The following is a 15,894-nucleotide window of genomic DNA, read 5'->3' on the forward strand; positions in this document are numbered from 1 at the left end:
TTGTAAGTCATTGTCCAAATATAGTCCTAAAACAGCTAGAAGTTAGCTATCGACATTCACCCCTTAGATAGATAGACAACATTATACATAGGAAGTTTCTGAGTCAGACAGTGACTCTATTAACTTCTTGATAGTTTTTTCAGGGTTTAGAGTCAAATCCAAAGCTTAATCACCAAATTCATCTGAATTTCCTTCATCTGGACATGAATTAGAATATTTTCTGTCGTGTTAATATTATGGACCATTAAAATCATTAATAAGGGCAAGAAAGAGCCATAAAAAGTAATGAGTATTTGTTTACAGAAACAAATAATATATTGGGAAAAAACATCACCTACATACACATGGTGAATTGCCAAACTAAATGATCTATCGGAAATTGTAAACTTGGGCTTCTCTGATGGTCCAGTAGTTGGGAGTCCACCTGCCAATGCAGGAGACATGGTTTGATCCCTGGTCCAGGAAGATTCCATATGCCACTGGGCAAATAAACCCATGTGCCACAACTACTGAACATATGCCCTAGATCCTGCATGCCACAACAAGACAAGGTACCACAATGAGAAGTTCATGCATGCAAATACACAGTCATCCCTGCTCGCTGCAACTAAAAAAATCCCACACACAAAAACGAAGAGCCGGCACAGACAAACATAAATAAATAAACTAAATGATTTTTAAAAAAGAAATTGTAAATTTCACTATCTATTTAAACCAACATTTCAAAGAATAATGAAAATTTTAATATTTATTTGTCTTTCTTTCATATTTCAGAAAATTCAACAATGAAGATCAATCAGACAGTCTTGAAAGAGTTCATTCTTGTTGGCTTTTCTATTTACCCACATGCACAGACATTTCTCTTTGTGGTTTTCTTTTGCCTCTCCCTTCTCACCCTCACAGGTAACCTGACCATCATGAGTCTTACTTGGGTGGACAGACGTCTCCACACACCCATGTACCTCTTCCTTAGTGCACTCTCTTTCTCTGAGACCTGCTACACCCTGACCATCATCCCCAAGATGCTCGCAGATCTCCTGGCCAAGAAAAGAAGCATTTCAGTCATAGGTTGTGGCTTGCAGATGTATTTCTTCTTGGGACTTGGTGGCACTAATTGTTTCATTCTCACTTTGATGGGATATGATCGCTTCCTGGCCATCTGCAACCCTCTCAGATATCCTTTGCTTATGACCAACATGGTGTGTGGAAAGCTTGTGGTCTCTGCTTGGGCTGCTGGCTTCTTTATTTCTGCAACAGAGATTGCATTGATATTCAGAGGCTCTTTCTGCAGCCCCAACCTTGTCAAACACTTCTTCTGTCACATGAGGCCTGTTGTGAGGCTGTCCTGTCTAGACAGTGAACTCACAGAATTCATTTTAACAGCAATCTCAGTTTCAGGCTTGATGGGTACCTTTCTGCTCATTATCCTCACTTACATTTTCATTCTTTCCACTGTCCTCAAGATCCCTTCAGCTGAGGGCAAGCAGAAGGCCTTTTCTACCTGTGCCTCCCACCTCACAGTGGTCATCATCCACTTTGGTTTTGCATCTATTGTTTATCTGAAGCCAGAAGCATCAGGGGGAGATGACACAGTGATCGCAGTTCCCTACACTGTCATCACTCCTTTCCTCAGCCCTCTCATTTTCAGCCTCAGGAATAAGCACATGAAGAATGCTTTCAGAAAGGCCCTTGGAAAGACACATTTCTTGAATAAGCAGTCTTGGATTATGGAAGATAATGAGAACATACATAACTGAATGTTCTCATAAGTCAGGAGGCATTTACCCTGTGACATGTGAAATCTGTACCATTTACCTTTTTCCAGAGGTCGACATACGGGGATCAAGTGACTGAGTCTGGAACCTACGCCTTGACAAGCACTTACTTAGCCTGAAAGAAAGGTGTCCAATGACTTCTATCCTCTGTCCCTGCAGATTTTAGGCTTCTATCAATGAATCTCTGGGTGCACTTCACTTTTGATGCAGTGGGGGAAGCAAGATTATGGAAAGGAAAAAGCAAAACCTTTGACCATTTCACTAAGAAATGCTTTAAGAGAGCTAGAGATGTTCCAGTTGAAGAATTTTTCTTCAGGATTAAACCATTTCTGATATGAGATATAGTATGTATAAATCTTCAACCAAGTATAAATATATATATATATATATATGTACATATATATTTGTTAAGTTCCATGCCAAACTAGTCACGATTGTGTCCTTCTAATGATGGAATTAGGTACTAGATTCTGACTACACAGGATGTTTTGGAACAATGAGTCAAATCAGTAAATTGAACAGTAAAGTCTATATGTTCTAAATCTATGGGAACCCATCAAAGGCTGAATATAAACTCTACTTTCTTTATGAAGAGGGCATTAAACAGCTAACCTTAAAAAAAAAAAAGCCTCAATATTGAGTGGTTTAACAACAAAAAAGTGTTTTTGAATAATTTTGGCAGACTATAGGTAATGAAGGTAATAAGGTATACACAGAATTAAACACTTATTTTACCTAGAGGAAAATAAATATTGTATAGGTTATATATCAGAGAGGTTTTTAGCAATCTTAGTGAAATTCCCAACATACAAGCTTAAGAAATTTCTGAGTCTTTTCTAAGTTCTGCTGCTAACATGTCCTCTCATGAAGGATACAATTACTATACTAAGGATTGGTGTATATAAAATATATAAAAGCTTTGGAATAATTTCTGATCTATATTATTTATGGGGATGTTCTAAAGATAAGTAAGACAATGGGTGAAAATTATTATGCACTTACCCCAATTCAGGTTATCTATTGTTATGACTGTTTTCTTCCCTGGGACTATTTTTGTAATACACATGCAGGCAGAATATTTACCCTTTACATTTGTGGTTATTGCTTCAGTAGTATTTCTCCCATTTTTGTTCCATTCCTAAAAACTAAAACCTAGAAAATATCTAAATGTTTAGAAGTCAAGAAACACATTTCTAAACAAAAAGTAAATCAATCAAGAAATCCCATGAATATTAGAAAAATATATGAACTGGAGGAAATAAAAATACTACAAGTCAAAGCTTGTGGATGCAGCTTTTCAGTGCTTGGATGAAATACATAGCATTCAAAATATATAGCATTTAAAATGTTCATAGGCTGAATATTTATAAGATAAGCATTCACCTTTAAAACTTAATAATAGCTAAGCACAAAAAAGAATGTGAAAAATAATATTCCTTGATGAAATTTATGAAGAAATAAAGACAGAAGACACAATCTTAAGAATGGAAATCAATGTTTCTCAGGTCATACAGACACCAAAGACAAGATAATTCTTTAAATTGTTATGTTCATAACATAATTTGAGAATTTGAATGAAATGGGAAAAATCCTATAAAATACATGCTAAAGCTGACATAAAGGAGAAAAAGTTTAATTCTCAAGAAAATTAATTTCAATTAATATTTTTTGTTGAGTTCTGCGCTAAGGCCACAGGTGCAAGGCCTTCCATCAATGTCACAGAAGTAGAGCCCAGAATCAAAGTTATGTCTGGAACTGACTGACAGCCTCTGTAAATGTTGCCAAAAGACCCCCTCATCATCAACAGCAGGCTTTCTGACTCCAAATTAGCAAAAGTGCCCACCCCAGTAGTCACCCAATAGTCCCCTAATCAATCACCTAATGCCAGTCTCCCAGCAGGAACTTTCATTGCCATGAGGCTATACAAATTGGCATTGCAGTTGGATTCTTTACCAGGTGAGCCCCCTGGGAAGCCCAAGAATACTGGAGTGGGTAGCCTGTCCATTCTCAAGAGGATCTTCCCAATCCAGGAATCAAACCAAGGTCTTCTGCATTGCAGGTGGATTCTTTACCAACTGAGCTATCAGCTTCTGCTGCTGCTGCTAAGTCACTTCAGTCATGTCCGACTCTCTGCGACTCCATAGACAGCAGCCCATCAGGCTCTGCCATCCCTGGGATTCTCCAGGCAAGAACACTGGAGTGGGTTGCCATTTCCTTCTCCAATTCATGAAAGTGAAAAGTGAAAGTGAAGTCGCTCAGTCGTGTATGACTCTCTGCAACCCCATGGACTGCAGCCCACCAGGCTCCTCCATCCATGGGATTCTCCAGGCAAGAGTACTGGAGTGGGGTGCCATTGCCTTCTCTGTGAGCTATCAGGGAAGCCCCCAAATTGGTTTAGTTCAGTTCAGTTCAGTTCAGTCACTCAGTCGTGTCCGACTCTTTGTGACCCCATGAATCGCAGCACGCCAGGCCTCCCTGTCTGTCACCAACTCCTGGAGTTCACTCAGACTCACGTCCATCAAGTCAGTGATGCCATCCAGCCATCTCATCCTTTGTCATCCCCTTCTCCTCCTGCCCCCAATCCCTCCCAAAATCAGAGTCTTTTCCAATGAGTCAACTCTTCACATGAGGTGGCCAAAGTACTGGAGTTTCAGCTTCAGCATCATTCCCTCCAAAGAAATCCCAGGGCTGATCTCCTTCAGAATGGACTGGTTGGATCTCCTTGCAGTCCAAGGGACTCTCAAGAGTCTTCTCCAACACCACAGTTCAAAAGCATCAATCCTTTGGATCTCAGCTTTCTTCACAGTCCAAGTCTCGATACGTGACCACTGTAAAAACCATAGGCCTGACTAGACAGACTTTTGTTGGCAAAGTAATGTCTCTGCTTTTCAATATGCTATCTAGGCTGGTCATAACTTTTTTTCCAAGGATTAAGCGTCTATTAATTTCATGGCTGCAGTCACCATCTGCAGTGATTTTGAAGCCCCCCAAAAATAAAGTTTGACACTGTTTCCACTGTTTCCCCATCTATTTCCCATGAAGTGATGGAACCGGATGCCATGATCTTCGTTTTCTGAATGTTGAGTTTTAAGCCAACTTTTTCACTCTCCTCTTTCACTTTCATCAAGAGGCTTTTTTAGGTCCTCTTCACTTTCTGCCATAAGGATGGTATCATCTGCATATCTGAGGTTATTGATATTCTCCTGACAATCTTGATTCCAGCTTGTGCTTCTTCCAGCCCAGCGTTTCTCATGATGTACTCTGCATATTGGCTACTAACCCACAAAAAGTGTCAGCTTTCCTTGGTCTATCAGGAGGTGTTGACCCAACGGACTGACAGTGCCCACATTATCTCTGTTCTTTGTTCTTAATAAACTGATTCCTTACTGAAATACTCTGTGTCTGGAAATTATTTTCCAACCCATGTTCAAACTGCCCCAATACTTATCACATTAATTATCTGGGCCCTTTAATGTCACTGATAGATTCTGCCAAAGTCTTAATGTGGAAATTGCTCCAAACTGCACAAAAAGATTACATGGAATAGATAAGAATAAACACCCTCAACTCATTTTTTTTTTCTTTTTTTTGGCTCAGTTCAGTTCAGTTCAGTCACTCAGTCATGTCCGATTCTTTGCAACCTCATGAATCGGAGCATGCCAGGCCTCCCTGTCCATCACCATCTCCCGGAGTCTACCCAAACCCATGTCCATTGAGACAGTGATGCCATCCAGCCATCTCATCCTCTGTCGTCCCCTTCTCCTCCTGCCCCCAATCGCTCCCAGAATTATGGTCTTTTCCAGTGAGTCAACTCTTCGCATGAGGTAGCCAAAGTACTGGAGTTTCAGAACCTCAGCCTCAGTCCTTCTAAAGAACACCCAGGACTGATCTCCTTCAGAATGGACTGATTGGATCTCCTTGCGGTCCAAGGGATTCTCAAGAGTCTTCTCCAACACTACAGTTCAAAAGCATCAATTCTTCAGCACTCAGCTTTTTACACAGTCAAACTATCGCATCCATACATGACCACTGGAAAACCCATAGCCTTGAATCGACGGACCTTAGTTGGCAAAGTAACGTCTCTGCTTTTAAATACGCTATCCAGGTTGGTCATAACATTCCTTCCAAGGAGTAAGCGTCTTTTAATTTCATGGCTGTAGTCACCATCTGCATCTGATTTTGGAGCCCCTCAAAATAAAGTCTGACACTGTTTCCACTCTTTCCCCATCTATTTCCCATGAAGTGATGGGACCAGATGCCATGATCTTCGTTTTCTGAATGTTGAGCTTTAAGCCAACTTTTTCACTCTCCTCTTTCACTTTCATCAAGAGGTTCTTTAGTTCCTCTTCACTTTCTTCCATGAATCGTAAGTCATCTGCATATCTGAGGTTATTGATATTTCTCCCTGCAATCTTGATTCCAGTTTGTGCTTCTCCCAGCCCAGAGTTTCTCATGATATACTCTGCATATAAGTTAAATAAGCGGGTGACAATATACAGCCTTGACATACTCCTTTTCCTATTTGGAACCAGTCAGTTGTTCCATGCCTAGTTCTAACTGTTGCTTCCTGACCTGCATACAGGTTTCTCAAGAGACAGGTCAGGTGGTCTGGTATTCCCATCTCTTTCAGAATTTTCCACAGTTTATTGTAATCCACACATTCAAAGGCTTTGGCATAGTCAATAAAGCAGAAATAGATATTTTTTCTGGAACTCTCTTGCTTTTTCTATGATCCAGCAGATGCTGGCAATATGATCTCTGATTCCTCTGTCTTTTCTAAAACCAGCTTGAGCCTTTTTTTTTTTTTTTGGCCTGGCATAAACCACATACTGGGGCTTCCCTGGTGGCTCAGTCAGTAAGGAATCCACGTGCAATGCAGGAGACCCAGATTTGATCCCCTGGAAAAGGAAATGGCAACCCACTCCAGTGTTCTCACTTGAGAGATCCCATGGACAATGGATCCTGGTGGTTTACAGTCCACGTAGTTGCAAGAGTGGGACACAACTTTGCAACTAAACCACCACCACACCATACACTATATCTTGCAATCTCTCCCAGGAACACAGATGTAAAAATCTCAAGTGAAATAAAACCAACCAAATACATATACTCAAGTTCACTTTAGTTCCGAACTGTAAAGTTTTCACATTTAGAAATCATTCAGTGTAAGTATCAGAAGAAAAAATACTAATCATGAGATTATTAATTGGTACAAAAAAATCTTTTGATAATATTTAAAATCCATTCAGGTGATAGAGAAAAAAGCTTGTAGTATAATAGAAATTAAAAGAAATTCCTTAAACTAATGAAGATTATCAAACTTTTTACTTTATGGTAAAATACTTAAATCTGTCCAGGTTAAATTAGGAACAAGACAATAAAAACTTCTCTCATCAATTCTATTCTATGTTATTCTAAACTGTCAGTACAGTAAGAAAAGAAAAGAAATGAAATACATTAGCTTTATAAGGAAGACAAAGGGTCATTTCTTTATGATATGGTATGTTAGAAAATCCAAAATAAACTGCATGCAAATTATTAGAATTAATGATCAGTATACTACTGGATGCATGAACATAAATCAATTGTAATTTCTTAAATTAACAATTATAATGTAATATAAAAGTGTATATTATATGTAAAAGCTTTAAAACTATTAAACCCCTTGGAATAAAATCAATAAAAGGCAAAGCCTCTACAGAGAAATTTGTAAAGAATTACTAAAGTAATTTTTTAGAAATATGTAAATCATGAGATATATAGTTTCATGGGTTAAAAGACTCAATGTTGTATAAATGCCCATTCTTTCCATACAAATCTGTTTCAAGAAAATCCCAATGGAAATTCTAATAGTTTCCTTTTTTGTATCTGAAAATGATGAAGTATATTAAAATTTATATGGATTTACAAGTAGCCAAGATATTCTTGAAGAACAATTTAGCATGGTTTGTTTTACCAGATAACAGTTCTCATTATGGAACTGCAGCATGCTTTTGGCGCAGGTGACAAATACAACAAAAGAATTGAACAATGAGTCCCCAAATTTACATGCACACGGGTATACCAGGTGGCTAATTATAATTGCTACTATATTTCTTAGCTTCTTTTGCATCCAGGATTAGCTAAGCAACTAAGTTTTTCCAATCACATGTAAGAAGAAATAATGGGTGCAATGTCTACATGTCTCCCTTAAGAGCAGCATCTCTCTTTCTGCTTTCCTGATGGCTAGGAATGGGAAACCAGTACTTTGAACTCTGAAATAGAAACCTTCTCTTGAGAATGGCAGAACCACTCTGTGGCTTGTACAACTTCGTGATGCTAAGCTGCAGTGTCAGCCTTGCCTACTGTGAACTGATTGTCGCTGGTGTTATATAAGAGAGAAATAAATTCTGTCTCATTTCAACCACTTTAAGGGACTTGGTAATTGAGATTGTAGCTACATTGTGTGAAGATAATTAAATGAGATTTTTCTTAAAACTTAAAGTGTTCAGTGAATGACAATTGTATATATTTTTCCAACATCCATTGGAAAAAGTATAAAAGCACTCCTTTCTGCTTCATTTGATTACTAAGGTACTTTCCCATTTTTCTCATCTCCCTCTCCTTTCTGAAGCTATATTCCCCTTCCCCTCATGAAAACTGCTCTCATGATTCTTTTCTTAGCCAGCTTTTGATCTTTTCACTTCTTTGGTCTACCAGTGTCCATTTTCAAGCTCTTGTTCATCTTTCTCTCTTTTTATAATATCTGGTTTTCTCATTAAATCTGTCAAATTTACTCCTGTTATATTTACCATTTTTAGTACTTAAAAATTTATAAAGATTGGCAAAACCTAGGCCAACATTTCTAACTTATTACTGTATATACCTGCCTCTTTTTTTGCACTTACTGTGTTAAGACTGAGCGCATCACTGATTTTCTTATGTTGTTCCTCTTTTCGTGTTTTCTAAGAGTTAGCATCTCCTCACTCCTTCAAGCTGAAACTCAGAAATACACCTTATAGCATCATTTAATCTGTTGTAAAGACTATGTTTAAAGCCCTATTATTTTGCTTCCCTCATAGCTCAATCAGTAAAGAATCTGGCTGCAATGCAGGAGACCCAGGTCCAATCCCTGAGTTGGGAAGATACCCTGGAGAAGAAAACAGTAACCCACTCCAATATCCTTGCCATGAAAATCCCATGGACAGAAGAACCAAGCAGGCTACAGTCCATGGGGTCACAAGAGTCATACATCACTTAGTGACTAAATCACCATTTTGCAATAACAACAAACTTCATTACAGAGAAGAGTAAAAATTACTTATATTAGGTGGGTTCACTCACCAATATTGCATTCTAAACAGGATGCTTTTGGCCTCTCTTTGAACATTTCCAGTGATAAAGAGATTAACACATACCTTTGGCCACCTGATCCAAAGAGCTGACTCATCTGGAAAGACCCTGACACTGGTAAAGATTGAGGGCAGGAGAAGAAAGGGATGACAGAAGACAAGATGGTTGGATGGCATCACTGACTCAATGGACATGAGTTTGGGTGTGCTCCAGGAGTTGGTGATGGACAGGGAGGCCTGGCATGCTGCAATTCATGGAGCTGCAGAGTCAGACATGACTGAGTGACTGAACTGAACTGAAATGATAGGAAATAATCTACCCCATTTGGGACAGTTCTAGTAGAGTGGGAACAAAGGGACTGACAGGACATGAATGGCAGTCAGGACACCCAGATTTATGACAGAAGGGAAAAAAAAATGTATTTTCAACAGATTCAGGTTTGTACCAGGAATCATGAATCTGAAATTACTCCTCTGCATACCTTCATCTAATTATCCTGAGGTCTTCCTATATGCTCTCTAAGCCCAGTTCTATTCAAAAAAGAGTATGAAAGGGGGCAGACAAGAAAGAATGCTTTCCTCTTTGGAGCCTGTAGACCTAAGCATGGGAAATAGAGAATCTCTCCTTCACACATACAGACAAGTTATATAAATGCAAAAGTGGACAGAGTTTGACAAACAATATTTTCTCAACATTTAATAGCTTAGAGAGATTGCCAGAATTAGTCCTTAACTCGCTTACTTTATTTTGTAATTTCCTTAACAGAATTTTAGATTTGGGTTAGCTTTATATCTATCTAGTATGCAGACAAATAACCTCTTTAGCACCTCTGAAAATAGAATTTGTAGAAGTACTACACAGATGACACTCTGGCAATGAACTCAAGGACTTTATCCTGCATTCCTCCAGAGCTATGTCCCTCCAGATTGTGTTCTTTCATCGTATCATGAATTTCCCTGAACAAATGGTCCCTGAGGTGACTTGGACATAGTCTTCTTAGGGAGAGGTAAATTACCATGGCAATAATTCCTAAGGGACTGTATTCTAAAGATGTGATTATAAGGGCTATCTACTGCTGCTCCTGCTTACTTAAGAAGTACCCCCATCTTAAGCCATCTGCCAAACCTTTTTCCTGTCATGCCACACATTACTCAGAGACCAGCATGAAACATCAACTTTATTGAAGAGTGGCTGGGGCTTCCCACCCCTGCTTGACAGAGAAAGGTAACTAATTTACTGATAAACACCCTAAGATGGGTATTTGAGTGAATGCAGAGGACTAGCGATAAGAAGAGAAAAAGATAAAACTCTATGAGGGTATTATCTTTACTCAAGCTGCTGCTGTTGCTGCTTCTAAGTCACTTCAGTCATGTCCAACTCTTAGCGACCCCATGGACTGCAGCCTACCAGGCTCCTCCATGGGATTTTCCAGGCAAGAGTACTGGAGTGGGGTGCCATTGCCTTCTCCTTACTTAGGCTAGATACCCTCAGATCCCTCCTTAGTTCCCTTTGGTTTTCTGATTCCTCGTAATCCTGAGAAATCTCTTGGTTTCTTCAGATGTTCAATTGGCTTAAAAATCTCAAAAAGCTTAGTCGTCCAAGCAGCTCACGCCTAGTACCCTGTTCTTTTACTCATCTCTGAATATTTATTATTAAGGATTTGGTGCCTGAGAAGTATACATTTGAAATCTTCACAAATGTAAGAATGTTCTTAAGCTACATAGTGGAGAAATGTTGGAGATCTTGAATGTGATAGAAAACAATAGGAAACTGTGTATGGAAAGGGGGATCCAGAGAGCAGAAGTTGGTAGTAGGAGAGTCAGACATCAATTTTGTATGTATTCATAAAGTAGCACTCCTTGCTCTAAGACCAGGTCCAAAGCCATACCTACTACTTTCAGTCCATATCTATACATCCCAAATTTAAATGAGATTTGAAAGAACTACTGGTTGAATTTTACTGTCATGCACAGATGAGCTCAAACACAATGCAACATAACATGGCAAAACAAAGCACTATTTTTCAACCAGAAGGAGTGAGTTTATCTGGCTGTATACTGTACTTATGAACATCTACCAATTTCCATGGAAGGTATATAAGATAACAGTTTTGTTTCCAAATATCCATGAACAGATCATCTGACTTTACCCCAGCTCCACAATTTTCTAGATGTATGATCTTGAAAAAAAAGTCACTCATCTTTCTGCCGTTTATAGAGAACAAAGTGCTTAAACTCATTGGGCTCTTATGAGGATTAAGCCAGCATATAAAAAGTACTAAGTACCTTGAACACACTAATCAATTTTATTTTTATGTCTTCTCTGAATTCCATATGGACACAGACTATGATAGTCATGATAGTGATTCCAGACAGAAATCGGGACTCTCAGTTGTTGATTCACCAAGTTCTTTGCTAACTGAGTTATGAGTATCCAATTTGTGATGATCAAAGAAAGACATCAAAGAAAGCAAAATAAATTTGATTTACTCTGAAAATGAGATATATCTGTGTATAGGTCTCTGCCCAGTTTGTCTCTGGGCAAAAGTATATGTAGCTTCCTGAAGAACACCATTAGGAGTCAGACAATTTATTGTTCAGCTTCATTTATGCAAAATCTATGAAGTAGAAGTCCAGAGAAGGCAATGGCACCCCACTCCAGTACTCTTGTCTGGAAAATCCCATGGACAGAGGAGCCTGGTAGGCTGCAGTCCATGGGGTCGCTAGGAGTCGGACACGACTGAGCGACTTCACTTTCCCTTTTCCCTTTCATGCATTGGAGAAGGAAATGGCAATCCACTCCAGTGTTCTTGCCTGGAGAATCCCAGGGACGGGGGAGCGTAGTGGGCTGCGTCTATGGGGTCGCACAGAGTCGGATACGACTGAAATTACTTAGCAGCAGCAGCAGCATGAAGTAAAAGTCAGACAGAAATCAAAGAAATTATGCTGGCATAAATAGACACTTAAGGTGATCCAAGTTACCCCATCCAGCTGAGGAAAACTGTGGATTTCAATTCTACAGACCTATAAAATCACTACTTTTAAAAAAATATTGAGGACATTTGACACTCTGGCCAAATCATTCTCACCTAAATTGTCTCTTTAATTGTCATATAAGCCAATGATTTAGGAATGACAGATACTATGACCAGCAGTAACGGCATCTCTATGTGATAAATGTAAAAAACAGTTTAAGCCTCCTACCTCTGAAATAGAAGAGGAATCTTAATTTTTCCCGAATTATAAATTATCGGTTACATATGATATGTAAAGCACTTAGTGAGGGTAAAGAAGTGAGTTTTTCCTGTTCTTGAGGAGGAAGAATCCTGGAAACTACATAAATGCTCCATAGATCTGTTAATAGAGTCATAGTCACAGCAACAGATGTGAGTGGTCTACTGGACAAAGTCGTCATAGAAGAATTGATACTTACAATGTTTATCACATGCAAAGGACCAGAAGTAGACAACAAAGTGGTGTCTTAAAGAACTTTGATGTGATTGGAGGACTAAATAAGACAAGTGGTTGATAGATGTGGAAGAGAAGGTAATCACGAAAGGGAGCATTTGACAGTAAACAAAAAATGAATTGTATGATACCATCCATATAATTTAGTCCTGAGAGGACCTACGGATAAAGAGCTGCTCTTGGTTCTAAAGGGAAGTTTAGTGAAAAAAATCTGAGAACTCTTCCTCACTAATTATTTTTTGGAACCTCAGCTGTCAAATGAGAAGTGTGTTTAAACAGCTTACCTGTGTGATTGCTGAAGCTTCAGGTTCATCTGCCCTTGTGCTGTCGTGCTGGTAGAATGCTACTCTGATGCCATAAAAATCCTGAAGTGTCAATAAAGTGTTTCTCCAAGAATGACAAGGGAGAAAACACGTTGCCCAGAAGTTAGAGTACATAGAAATATGGTGGGGGAGGAGGTGGGCAAATAACACAGAAGTTAAGAGCATGTATTACACTGATATAGTTATAGTTATCTGGGGGATCTGAATACTGTGGGTAGAGAGGGTAGATTGGAACAGGGTGTAGAAAATGAGGAGAGACAATATCTGGCAGGGATTAGTGGCCAGAGTTGCAATGGCTAGAGAAGAAAATCCTTGGTACTAGCAGTGCAGTCAGAGTAGCAAATAGTATTCAACTTTCAATAACTGAGCCAGAATGCTATGAAGATTATGATGTAAAGTAATACTGAGGAGTGGTCAGGAGTTAGGGTCATGGGCACCTCTGGGCACAAGGTACCCTTCTTCAGGTTCGCATTTGAACCAGCAGACTATTTAAGCTCCTGTGGTCTGCAGAACAAGACAGACTTCAGAAGAAAAAAATAAATAAAAAAGAAAAAGCTTCTGAACCAGATGACAACTTCCCAGAATGCTTCCCATTCTTCCCCACCCCGTTTTCTAGCAACTCTCCTCTGTCCCTCAGGATTGCTCCTGGGGCAAATTGGAGCTTCAACCAAATTTCATGCAGTGCTACAACTAACAAGAACTGTAGTTTGCATTCCATTTGTATAATTTATAAAATTTGTATCTGAATGATACAAATCTTGTATCATTGAGATACAAATCTTATTCAAGATTATACAAATCAAGACAAACTCATTCCACTAATATTTTTGAGTGTCTATTGATGCTTTTGAACTGTGGTGTTGGAGAAGGCTCTTGAGAGTCCCTTAGACAGCAAAGAGATCAAAACAGTCAATACTAAAGGAAAGACTGATGCTGAAACTGAATTTCCAATAATTTGGCCACCTGATGTGAAGAGCCAACTCATTAGAAAAGACTCTGATGCTGGGAAAGATTGAAGGCATGAGGAGAAGGGGATGACAGAGGATGAAATGGTTGGATGGCATCACCAACTCGATGGATATGAGTTGGAGTAAGCTCCGGGAGATGGTGAAGGACAGGGAAGCCTGCTGTGTTGCTGTCCATGGGATCTCAAAGAGTTGGACACTACTGAGTGACGGAACAACAACAACTATTTCCTAGGCACTGCTCTAGCTACTAAGAATAGAGGTGTGAAGACAGGTCCATATTCAGACTTTGTCATTACTCAGTTTACTTCAGTTTCTGAATTTCATTACCATAGCTCTTGGGCGTTTCCAGTCACCATTTTTTAATTTTTCCCATATTGGATCATCATCTAGCCCCAAGGCATGTTGTACTTCCTTCTTATCCAATTCCCAAACTTCCCACCTCTCCAGACTCTCTTGGAAAATTACGTGTGCGCTTAGTGGCTCAGTCACATCCTCCTCTTTGCGACCCTCTGGACTGTAGCCCACCAGGCTCCTCCGTCCTTGTGATTTCCCAGGCAAGCATACTGGAGTGGGTTGCCATTTCTTCCTCCAAGGGATATTCCTGACCCAGGGATAAAACCCATGCATCCTGTGTCTTCTGCATTGCAGGCAGATTCTTTACCCCTGAGTCAAAAGTTTCTACCACATTAGATCAGTTTTCCAAACCTGGGTCATTGTGCACTAGAAGATGCAAAAAATATTCCAAGATCCAGACATGAATTGTTCCAAGGGAATCATTCCCTGACCTTCAACTCCACAGTCAGCTCTGCTTAAAATGTATTTGCTTGAGAAAGTATTTCTTCCTCTTTCACACTTTCCTTTCAAAACCTTATTTTTGCATAACTGAATTTTACTCAGTGGAAGTGCCCCACAATGAAAGTTTATCAGTGCCAATGTCACTGATTTGAACGTGAATGACTGGATAGCGCATCCATGTGCAATTCATGATTTGCATTATGTTCCTTTCAACACAATTAAAATAGAAGCTAAATGAGTTGTCAACTAATAGGTCAAAAGATAATTTTGATAATAGATCTACTAAAAGAAATTTAAAATAATTTAGTGTTTTTTACTATAATAAAACAAATTCCATTCCCTGGGCTTTGGCATATTAATGTTATTTGTGTAAATTAGTTTTCTCAGTGTTTATATCTCCAAAATAAAAAGTAAGATTGGATTTGATGCTGAAAACTTTCTCAGTATGGTAATAAGTATTCCATGAATGCATACCACAACTGCAAAAAAATACAATTCAAATTATTATTAATATGTCAATAAATTTGTATTACTTTAAAAACATTATATTTTTATTGATTTGTGAAATTATATAACAACAGGAGAAAATCTTTTTACAGTTATAAAACAGTTATATAACAACAAGAAAAAAATCTTCTTACAGTTTCAAGGGTATAGGAAACAAACAAACTAAAAAAAAAATATGTAAGTAGAAAGTGAAATCAAAAGTCTTGAAATTTAAAAATATTTTCAATTCATTTCAGTCACTCAGTCATGTCCAACTCTGAGACCCTGTGGACTGCAGCATGCCAGGCCTCCCAATCCATCACCAACTCCTGGAGTTTACTCAAATTCATGTCCATTGAGTCAGCGATGCCATCCAACAATTTCATCCTCTGTCATCCCCTTCTCCTCCAACCTTCAATCTTTCCCAGCATCAGGGTCTTTTCCAATGAGTCAGCTTTTTGCATCACGTGGTTAAAGTATTAGAGTTTCAGCTTCAGCATCAGTCCTTCCAGTGAATATTCAGGACTGGTTTCCTTTAGGATGGACTGGTTGGATCTCCTTGCAGTCCAAGGAACTCTCAAGAGTCTTCTTGAACACCACAGTTCAAAAGCACATATTCTTCTGCACTCAGCTCTCTTTACAATCCAACTCTCACATCCATATACAACTACTGGAAAAACCATAGCCTTGACTAGATGGACCTTTGTTGGCAAAGTAATGTCTGCTTTTTAATATGCTAAGTTGGTCA

General features: G+C 38.9%; 1 protein-coding gene across 1 annotated transcript; it reads left to right on the top strand.

Annotated features, from left to right (window-relative positions):
* The first annotated feature begins 749 nt into the window (after positions 1 to 749).
* Positions 750 to 1,757, top strand: LOC138097698 (olfactory receptor 10X1-like). Its single transcript, XM_068993994.1, has one exon. It carries the CDS (start codon positions 786 to 788, stop codon positions 1,755 to 1,757), a length of 972 nt encoding a protein of 323 aa, XP_068850095.1. The 5' UTR covers positions 750 to 785.
* Positions 1,758 to 15,894: the final 14,137 nt, after the last annotated feature.

Source organism: Capricornis sumatraensis, chromosome 2, assembly GCF_032405125.1.
Source record: "Capricornis sumatraensis isolate serow.1 chromosome 2, serow.2, whole genome shotgun sequence".
In the NCBI taxonomy this organism is placed as follows: Eukaryota; Metazoa; Chordata; class Mammalia; order Artiodactyla; family Bovidae; genus Capricornis; species Capricornis sumatraensis.